We start from the raw sequence: 11,148 nt of genomic DNA on the forward strand, positions 1-11,148 counted from the left end.
TATATATATATATATATATATATATAATTGAATTCCAAAAGTAAGAAAAGTTTAAAAAGATGTGTCATTTGCAAATGGCACGCTCCATTAATATAATTCATTTGCACCCTACTCCTATGCTCACTATGAAGCTTTGGCAACAAAGGGGAAGTAGGTTTTCTTTTCTTTTTTTGTTCACATAATTGTTTTACTTAATTCATCCATCTTACACTTATCTTAATTAGTTTAGGTATAAACTAAAAATATATCACAATTGAAAGATTAGAGATTTAAGAAAAGTTTCACATTAGATGATTTTAATACGTAAGCGGTGACAACTTTCTCCATTGATATGAGATATTTTAGGACAATACCTCAAAAGCAAAACCATGAGTGTGTATATCCAAAATAGACAATATCATACCATTGTGCATCATAACTTGAATTAATACATTTACATTAGTTCGACATAACTTCTCTTGCACTGTTATTTTATAACATCAATGTAACTTTTATTTGTATAGTTTGTTTATTTTGAGAAAGTTGAAAAATCGATCCACATCAATCTCACTTATCATTATCTTACAATTTTATTTTTGGATTGCGCATGCGTTTTGGTACTTATTATATAATTATTAAACGATATATATATACACACAATCACACAAAGCCAATAATTAATAGGTTATACTTTCCCTTTCCAAAAATAAATATAAATTAATACAAACCCCAAGAAATATTTGCCAAATCTATTTAACTAATAGTTAACTAATATAAGATAAGGGCATGTTTGGAATTCTTCACCTTTTTGTTGTATTGATCATTCCTTTTCATAAAACTTAAATAATAATAATAATAAAAGAACACTTACAATGAAGAGATACCGTTTTCAAAAGTTACATTAGGGTATGTTGATATCTCTTTTATATATATATATATACAAACAATCAAATAAAAAAAAACACTTTTACGGTTTACCTATATATCGTTAACTATAATACGTTACTATTCGAATGTGTTAATAGTGAAGAACGTGTTTGTCAATCTATAGTTTTTTGTATTTTTGAAGAAGATATTGATTTTATTATTGGAATCTTTAGGAGGTTTTGTGCTTAAACATGAAGTTATAGTTTATAAACATACGAGATTATCTATCTATAAATATGTTTTAAATTTGGGTTTTTTTCAACTAAAAAAACTTCAAACAATTAATTGATCAATGTACTAACCAAATAAAAGTTCAACTTTTTTTTTAGAACGTGTATGTTTTGAAGTGATTTTAAAGTTGTTAAAATAAATTTAAGTGATTTATAATGTGGAAAAAGACATTGCTCTCGATCTACTTCTTTTTATACAGTTTGTTTTTTCGATTTTATTGTGAATCTATGTGTATCGATGTGTGATACAGGAATTTAAATTATTCAAGTTGTATCTAAAGTGTAGTTTTATTTTTTGAAATATAAATTTAGTTATTAATTCCAAACTTTCAATTTTCAACTTAGTATAGTATTGCTTATTGATTAATTAATTAATTTAGTATCGATGATCCATTAACAATCTTTTTATTTATTTATTTTAATTTCAACACAATGAACATAAGCATGTGGGTTTATTAATCAATAATCGTCTTTCTAATCATCATCATAAAAAATAATTCTTACATTCCAAGATTCAAGCTTCTTCTATAACTTATTGTCATCATTTTGAAGGATTAGTTTATTAATATACTAATCACAATTAATTATTACTTGCATTTTGATAGTACAAAGTGGATTGTACTATAATATTTTTACATTTTAAAACGACCTAACTTGAATTGGAATAATTTTTTAAGCTTAATATTTTAACAAAAAATAAAATATTGTTGATGAGGTTATCTATGTTTTAGGTTTACGTAGTGTTGTAAATATTAAAAGTCACTATCCACCACTGTGTTCATTGTGACTGTCACTCACACCCTACCATCATTCGTCGGTTGCGATAAAGTCTAAAGTGGAAGAGGAAGGAGTAGCCATTACGAACTTGATGACCTAAACCGTTCGAAGAAGGACGAACAAAAAAGGAGGAAAATGATCTTGGGTATTTTTGGTGGTGAGGATGTTATTCATTGGGAGATGGAAATATTTGATACCGTGATAAAGTTTAAAATGAAAGAGAAGGGGAGAAATCAAATTGCAATGGAAAATCTTTGATTTTATTATATTTGATAATGAATACAATGATCATATACATAGAAAAGGAGTATGAAAAACTCTTTGCAAAAATACACACACCCATGGGCCAGATGATAACACATGAATCAAACATGTTCAACATGGGCCAGATGATACAATGGGCCATATAAACAAATAAATGGGCTTGAAATCAATACCCTATGACTAATGCGCTATCTTAATAAGAAGTTAAGAATAATTGTAATTGAGGGTGGTTTTAGGAATAATAAATAATGAACTACCTGACAATATTTTTTAAAAATTGTAAATATAGTAAAATTATCGTTGATAAACTTGTATTGTTCGTAGTCTTGAATGGTCTACGGTAATAGACCAATATTTGTAATATGGTTTATCGATGATAGAATTTGACAAATTTTGCTATATTGATAAAAATTTTAAAATGTTGCTATATACTTAATTATTCGAAGTCTAATTACTAAATTTACAACTATCTCACTTGTTATCGATACCATTCAAAATATTTGTATCAGCAGTTGTTTATTTAAAACGAAAACTATTTTTACCTATATGTGAATAGTCAATCCATCCAATTTATACGTGTAAACCTTCTAAAATAAAATAAACGAACAATCAGAACTACCATACCATTTTTAAAGAAATTTTGAATTTATTTGTCTATAAAAATTTAAAAATTTAAAAATTAAAAATTATAGTAATGTACAATGTTTATAAAAAAAAAATGTAAGAAACCATTCAAATGGATACATCAACGAAAATATAAGCTTTATATTTATGAAGTATTAGTTGAAGGTTTAAAGTTATCATCGGTTAACTTAACGCTCAACAAACAGTTACTATGCAAAACGACACCGTACTCTAAAAGGAGAACCAATTTGATTCAATACGGTCTCGTTGGTAAGGCGCGGCGCCGCATCAAAGTTCCAGTGTGTAGGACTCGTGGTTGGAGGTGGAAACCATTCGCTTGCATTCGACTGTAATTTGCAATTGTAGCGGAAGCCCGAAAGGCGAATCAGCAAGCAGAGAGTTGCAATTCATATGGGGAAGAAGACGAAGAAACCCGGGAAGGGAAAAGAGAAGACTGAGAAAAAAACAGCCAAGGCCGAGGAAAAGAGAGCTCGTAGGGAGAGTAAGAAGCTCTCTCCCGAGGATGACATTGACGCAATCCTCGTATGTTTCTTCATTCTTTACAATTTTTAATTCGTTATTAGTATCTGAGTTGCGAGTACAAATGAAGCAGATCAATATTTATATACTAATGCTTTCAGCTCTTTATGGAATTCATATTAGTTCACTCTTATGCTCTTTATTTTAGTTTGTTTTGTGACTGTTATAGATTCCTTCATTCAAGAGTTAGTTTTGAGAATTGGGATTTTTGATGTATTCACTTTAGATGTCCAAGCAAGGAAGAAAGATGAAAAGAAACGGGTATTTTGAAAAGGGTACCTCTGAGAGTCATGTTTATTCCAACTAACTTTCCGGGTCCATGATCTGCCTTTTGTGATTAAAACTTGGTAATGTGAGTTTTTTTTGCCCATTTGAATTCTGGCAGTTGAGTATACAAAAGGAGGAAGCGAAGAAAAAGGAAGTTCACGTTGAGGAGAATGTCCCTGCGCCATCTCCTCGGTCCAATTGTTCGGTACATTTCTTACGTATGGACTATCAAGTTAATTTCTAACTGTTGTGTTTCACACTTATGGTGAAATCAATAACTGTAATTTATTGGAAAAACTGTGTAGTTGACTATCAATCCCTTAAAAGAAACAGAGTTGATCCTTTATGGGGGTGAATTCTACAATGGTACCAAGGTAAGATCAGGACAATTTTCTATGTGTCTATTTGAAGTAGTTAATCAGGTCTTACACCTGCAGTTCATTAACTTGAGTTGGCACAGACATATGTCTATGGTGATCTGTATCGTTACGACGTTGAGAAACTAGAGTGGAAAGTAATTTCAAGTCCCAATAGCCCGCCTCCTCGTAGTGCTCATCAAGCTGTTGCTTGGAAGAATTATCTCTATATTTTTGGTAAGTGAATAGTTTTGGTTGAATGCAAAGACGCATCTCTAATATTTAACATGCACTATGCTGACTGCTTTTTTTTCGGCTATCAGGTGGAGAGTTTACATCTCCTAACCAAGAGAGGTTTCATCACTACAAGGTGAAATTTTCATTCCTTATTTTAGTTTTTGCAAGTGCATGCTATTTATTATTAACTAAGCAGCAACCTGTTGGCTTCCAATACTAATATTTGATTTGGTGCCTTACACAAACCTATAGGATTTCTGGGTGCTGGACCTGAAAACAAATCAATGGGAACAATTAAATTTAAAAGGTTGTCCCAGTCCACGCTCTGGTCATCGGATGGTAATTGTTGGATGCCATGCTTCTTTAATATCTGCTGAGGTTATATCTTTTTCTATTTGCACAACATTTTTCTTGATTGTGTTTCAGGTCTTATACAAGCACAAAATTATTGTTTTTGGTGGCTTCTATGACACTTTAAGAGAAGTGAGGTTGGTGGATTCTATATTAATCATATGAATTATCTTTTAAGAAAAACATTCGTACTGGGTGTGTGTGTGTCTGTATACTGGTATTAAGATTGAAGGTACATTTGGTATCTCTACTCGGGTCAAACTTACCTTATGTATTCTTTCTGCCATTTTTCTCCCTCCACATGGTTCTATGTATTTCCTACAACTGTGAAGATATTCCGTTGACAAGAATCTTGATTTCATTCTGCTCACTAAAGCTTTTCTCAAATATGATTTTGCAGATACTATAACGATATGTATGTATTTGATCTGGACCAGTACAAGGTGAAACTAATTCTTATAAAAAAATCCTCTCCCTCTTCAAGATAGCATCGTCTAATTATTCTCTTGATCTGGCTCAATGATGAATACTGACAAAAAGTTCTATTAGTGGCAAGAAGTAAAGCCCAGTCCTGGTGCAATGTGGCCTAGTCCTCGAAGTGGTTTTCAATTTTTTGTTCACCAAGATGAGGTTGGTTGATCATGCAGCATCTAACCATTCTGGTTACAACATTACAGACACGAGTTTTTTGCTGTACCATCTTAAGTGTTTATTTGAATTACAGGTTTTCTTGTATGGTGGCTATTTTAAAGAAATTCAATCTGATAAGGGCACTTCTGAAAGAGGAGTAGTGCATGCAGACATGTGGTCCCTTGATCCAAGGACTTGGCAATGGAATAAGGTGTATACTCAGTCCTGATTTCAAGCTTTACTTGTCCATTCACTGTGTTCCACTCTTCACATCATCCTCGTCTCCTTTCTAAATTCTAAACTTTCAAGAAGGAAAAAAAGGGCCATCAGAACTATATTGTATAAGATTCTGTCTCTCTAATTTTAATATTTACCCTATGATGTTTGAAGTCTTTACGCTTTTAAGTTGAGTGTCAAAACTGGTTCTCTCACAGAAAAGAAAGTGCATGTGTAAAATAGTACTAATATCTTCTCAATCTAACGCACAAAAAATGCCTTTGGGTTGGGTTGGGTTTATGACGAATCCTCATATATGATATAGGTGCCATGTGTTTTCCATCAGAAAGAGGAGGACCAAGTTTTATTTGCTTAACTGATATTGAATAATGATTAAGATTTTTTAACTTGTCTGAGTACTTGAGATCTTTTTGGAATAAATCTTAGAAAAGAAAAGAGCAACTGATCGCTCTTTGTTGTGTATTTCCTTTTCGGATCATGTATCTAGCACTAACTTGTTCTGATGCAATTTTCTACATTTTCTTTTATAGGTAAAAAAAGGTGGGATGCCACCTGGGCCTCGTGCAGGGTTCTCCATGTGTGTTCATAAGAGGCGGGCCTTGCTATTTGGGGGAGTGGTGGACATGGAAGTTGAAGGCAAGTACTTACATGCTACGAAGTATGAGTGGAATGCACTACTGTAGACCCTCTTTGCTAATAATTCAATATTTGTTGATATGAGCCCCTTTTTGTGTGTGTGTGTGGGGGGGGGGGGTTGAAAAACCTGAAGACTTGTGGAAAGGACACATTAACTCTAATGTCAGTGCTATGATCGAGGAGTTCCTCCTCATTCCATCTTATAGGGAGAAAGGCCAGTTTCTTTGGCTTGCCAGTGTGTGTGCGGTGTTATGGCTTATGGGTCAAATTGTGGGGTGAGAGGAACAATAGGGTGTTTAGGGGAGTGGAGAGAGATCCTTGGGAGCTTTGGCCCCTTGTTTGTTTTCATGTTTCTCTTTGGACTTTGATTTCTTACTTCTCAATGAAAATGGTTATTTTATTTAAAATAGAAATTGTGACCCGGGAAACTAAACTCCTATGAGGAAAAAAGAAGCTTGTCTGTATTCTTTTTATATAGAGAAAACATCTCTCATTGAGAAAAATGAAAGAATCCACGGACGCACAAAAAACCTAAGCCCACGAAAAAATAAGGGACCCTCTCTATGAAAGGGGATCCAACCTTATAAAATCAAGCATAAAGGATAATTACAAAAGATCCTCGAAATCAAGAAGTTTGACTTTATTACCGAAAGGGACATGATCATGATAAGTTGACAATTGGAGATTGATTAAGTAGGTCTCCTAGTTTTCTCATCAACGAAAAAAGTGGTTTTCCTAGTCTTATCTTGATATAATTGAAGTAGATTAAGAGGTCACTGCTAATCCAGGCCTCATAATACCCCATGGTCAGCAGGGACAAACGTATTTTATCATAGTTTGGAGTTAAGTTAAAATTTGTACTTGTCATGAATTATTTGTCTGCAGCTATGTTTCTTTTATTTGTCTGACTTCCTTTTTTAGGGAGGAAGTTCTACTTCTTTTTTCTTTTGGTGTGTGTGTTATATTTGTGGTTCTTATTGGGTTGGTTTTCTTATTTTTTTTCACCAATGTATTTAATCCTAAATGCAGGCGGTGATGCCATGATGAGTCTATTCTTGAATGAACTCTATGCATTTCAAATAGACAACCATCGATGGTAAGGGCAAATTATTATTTCATGTGCACGTGGGGGGGGGGGGGGGGGGGGGTGCATATTCTCTAATTTCCCATGCCTCGTTGAAGTGAAGTTTGAGTTTTGTATGATCAGTATTATAACACATGGTGTAAAATCATTACTCTGCTAATTGGTAGATGTTTTTTTTTTCTTGTGGGTAGGTATCCTCTAGAGTTACGGAAGGAAAAGTCGATAAAGGCAAAGGTAATACCTTGATAAGTTTCTAGCTATCTGTTTCTAGACTCTTTTAAAAGCAAAATAACTTTCTTTGAACACATTTGACCTTTCTAAAGATTGGATGTTTAATGAATTTGTCATTTATACTATATATTGTTGATGGTTTGATTTCTTTAGCAGATTAAAAAAATTTCTGACCAAAAGGACAATGAGGTTGCGTTTGATGATAATATAAATGAGGAGGTTGTTGACGTTGGCAAAACTGAAACACCAGTCATGGATGAATCATGCAGCATGGAAACTGACATTGATGAAATATCTCATCACATATCTTCATCTGTGTCCATTAACAATGGTGGATTGGAAACAAGTTCTGGCAAAAAACAACAAGAATCTAGTTCAAACAAAAATGCTGTTTTGCCCGAGGTACATTGCACTGGAGTTCATTTATTATTTTTCTTTCTTTCATGCATTAAGATTTAGCTTGGGACTTTCTTTATAGGTGATTAAGCCCTGTGGACGTATTAACTCCTGCGTGGTTGTTGGAAGAGATACATTGTACATATATGGGGGTATGATGGAGATTAAAGATCAAGAAATCACCCTTGATGACTTGTATGCTCTCAATCTCAGTAAACTTGATGAATGGAAGTGCATTATACCGGTATGCTATTTTTTTAACAACAAAAAATAGGAATCGTTCTTTCCTGTTTTATAAGTGACTTGTTGATTGCTAGGTTAAATGTCATCATCCTGTGATCATTTGCTACTCTTTGTTTTGTTTATTATGTTTCCCCTTGCAACCCGTAGGTCCCATAATTTTTTGAGTCTTCTCTTCATATTTGAAAGTAAACTCAAGGTTGTAAGATGAAGATCATCCCCAGCCCCTATTTGGACAAACCATAATTGTATTTATTTGATATGCTTAAATTTGTAAATCGCCTATATCTTTACATTATACTTTTCTTACTTTGCCACTTGTTTCTGATGAAGGCCACGGAATCTGAATGGGTAGAAGCCTCAGAGGATGAAGATGAGGAAGATGATGAAGATGAGAGTGAGAATGATGATAATTCTGAAGGAAGCAATGAAAGTGATGGGGATAGTGATGAGGAGGATTTTGAGGTGCACTGGATCCTAAATTCCTTATTTATTGATTATTGCAATTACTAATTTCTGGTTGCAAAATAAAACACCCCTTGTTTTGTCTCTCACCTCTTAAAATATCCATTTATCATGCTAATCCCATTACTCTGCTTCTATTCTTGGTTCATTTGCATGGGACATTGTTTTGTCTTCTTGTTTTGGCAAACAAGAATGTATATGTTATGGAGATAGCTGTTTTTCAAGAATCAAGCAAAGTGGCTAATGGGCTTTTGCATGGAAAATGGAACCAAATGATACAATTCTGTCAAGAGCTGTATTCTCATTGACCATTCTTCATTTGATCTTATTTATTTTTGTAGGCTGGCAATGATGGGTCGCGAAAAGTAGGAGATGCTGTAGCTTTAATCAAGGGTGAGGGCAGGAATCTTCGTAGGAAGGAGAAGCGGGCAAGGATTGAACAAATCAGAGCTAACCTTGGGCTTTCAGATTCACAAAGAACTCCTATGGTAGCATTTATAATCTATAATCATTATAGTATATATAATGTGGTTGACGAACTAGGGAGTTTTTTGCAATTTTCCTTTTTAAATTTGATATTCTAAAATATAACAAATATCAAATGGTTTTGGCTTCAATTTCTATAATAACAATCCTTTAGTTTTTGAATTATATGCTCAGTTAAGTTCCTTTGTCTCACTCCATCATTGGTATGTCTCGACCATATCTTATTATAGCCTGGAGAATCTCTAAGGGAGTTCTATAAACGTACAAATCTGTACTGGCAAATGGCGGCACATGAGCATACGCAACATACTGGAAAGGTATGGAATTTCTTTTGCATCTAAAATGATGATTCTACTCTTGCTTCTTTTTGTTCTTCCGGTAATTAGCAACTTTTGTGCTCGGTTTTGTTGAATAGATTTCCTCTCTGCTGTAAATTTCTTATCTCATCAAAGAAAACCATACGGTTCTGTTGGTTCCATTTTGAACCATTGTACAAAATTCTTCTTGGCAGACTAAGAAATAAGTTATGTAAAGTGATCTGTGAAATTATTTAGTGTACATCACCCAGTTTAATTAGGATGTTAAAACATTAGGTGCACTTGTGAGTTTCCTTGTTTTTTCGAACACGGGATCCTCAACACCGAATAATGAGCCAGATCACTATATGAATGAATGGGAACGCTTTGCCTCAAGCTAAATGAAACTAAGCCTTGGTTTTACATAATGATTTTCATAAAGGAAAGAGGGATCATTTTGCTGATAGGGTTAATAGAAGCTAGGGTTCAAAGGAAAATATTTTATCAACAAAACAGGTCCAAAATCCAATTTTCTCATCCTTTCTCATCTTTGTGTATGGCTGAAGAGTATTAATGTCCTTCATGTCTTGATATAGGAACTTCGGAAAGATGGTTTCGATCTTGCTGAATCTCGTTACAGGGAGCTTAAACCCATCCTTGATGAGGTAAGTTATATTTAACTTGCTTCAGAGCCACAATTATAGTATTCAAAATGCTCTTATTCTTACACTTTCCTTGTTCCTTTGAATAAGCTTGCCATTTTGGAGGCAGAGCAGAAAGCAGAAGAGGCAGAAGCTCCTGAAACCAGTTCGAGAAAAAGAGGCAAGAAGAAAAATAAGTAAAAAAGGCTGTTATATTATTATTATTTAATTTTGCAAAGTATTGAAAGTTCTGTTACCTTAGGGACAATCATTGATCTTATAATCATGTAACTGCAACTTGCAAATGAATGATGAGTGTGTAGATAAAGGGGGAGAGAAATTTTGTTAGTTAATCACAATCACAATGCTTATTTATTATTGAGTCGAATTCTTTTTCATTCATTAAAGTTTGTTCTATGGAGATATGATTTAACCTCTCTCTAAAATCAATAATTTATTTGATTCCCGTTTGACTTCATGATACATAATTTAGTTAATTGAGATTTTAAAAAATCGGTAAAATTTCTCGAAAAAAAGAAAAGAAATGAAAATCATATAAATTACAATTTATGTGGATGAAACTATTTTATACTTTCCATCCAAAAAGCCTATTGGCCAAAATTAGACGAAAAAACATTTCCGTTGCCGGGAATCGAACCCGGGTCTCCTGGGTGAAAGCCAGATATCCTAACCGCTGGACGACAACGGAATTATATGAAGGAGAAACGATTAGTTTCTTTTTGATATATATTTATTTAAATTAGATGTTTTACATTTGATAATAAATGATAGGCTATATTATATTATAACATTTTTTAAACTATATTTTAATTTCTAAAATACAGACTATTGATCTTAAAACTTTTAAAGAAGTCTATGTGTATGATTTTGTAAGGTAAAAAAAGGGTTTTTCTTTTCAATAATAATAAAAAAACACGACAAAAATTCATTACAATTGATTTTGCGAGAAGGTCTTATTTTGTCATTTTGTACAACTTCTCTAAAAAAATATAAAAAAACAAAACAATAATCAAACAATTCTTAAACTAATTTGATAATGAAAGTTTAATTCCTCTTAAATTTATTTTATTATACTTTTAATAAACTAGTTTGGATAAAAAAATTGATTTCTTAGTCAAATTTTAAGAAACAAAACAATTTATTATTATCATATATATATATTTTGTAAAAAATATTCTATTGCAATTTTTTAAACTTAGTCTGATTTTTGAAAATATCAATAGAAAATGTATA

At 32.8% G+C, this 11,148-nt stretch overlaps 1 protein-coding gene and 1 non-coding gene across 3 annotated transcripts; one reads left to right on the top strand and one right to left on the bottom strand.

Annotated features, from left to right (window-relative positions):
• The first annotated feature begins 3,062 nt into the window (after window positions 1–3,062).
• On the top strand, window positions 3,063–10,320 carry LOC101218127 (kelch domain-containing protein 4). 2 transcript variants are annotated; one of them, XM_031880369.1, is made up of 20 exons: window positions 3,063–3,344; window positions 3,727–3,813; window positions 3,914–3,982; window positions 4,069–4,201; window positions 4,288–4,334; window positions 4,454–4,540; window positions 4,628–4,689; window positions 4,953–4,995; window positions 5,102–5,182; window positions 5,277–5,393; window positions 5,950–6,055; window positions 7,085–7,151; window positions 7,331–7,373; window positions 7,524–7,772; window positions 7,849–8,010; window positions 8,340–8,471; window positions 8,813–8,959; window positions 9,188–9,274; window positions 9,850–9,918; window positions 10,006–10,320. In XM_031880369.1, the coding sequence occupies exons 1-20, from the start codon at window positions 3,213–3,215 to the stop codon at window positions 10,093–10,095; spliced, it is 2,010 nt and encodes a 669-aa protein (XP_031736229.1). In that variant the 5' UTR covers window positions 3,063–3,212; the 3' UTR covers window positions 10,096–10,320. The 2 variants fall into 2 exon arrangements, with proteins under 2 accessions (XP_031736229.1, XP_004138065.1); XM_004138017.3 differs by having other exon boundaries at window positions 3,064–3,344; window positions 7,527–7,772.
• A 211-nt stretch (window positions 10,321–10,531) lies between these two features.
• Window positions 10,532–10,603, bottom strand: TRNAE-UUC. The gene has a single exon. It is a non-coding gene; the product is annotated as a tRNA-Glu (tRNA).
• Between the last annotated feature and the right edge of the window lie 545 nt (window positions 10,604–11,148).

This window comes from Cucumis sativus, chromosome 1 (genome assembly GCF_000004075.3).
Source record: "Cucumis sativus cultivar 9930 chromosome 1, Cucumber_9930_V3, whole genome shotgun sequence".
In the NCBI taxonomy this organism is placed as follows: Eukaryota; Viridiplantae; Streptophyta; class Magnoliopsida; order Cucurbitales; family Cucurbitaceae; genus Cucumis; species Cucumis sativus.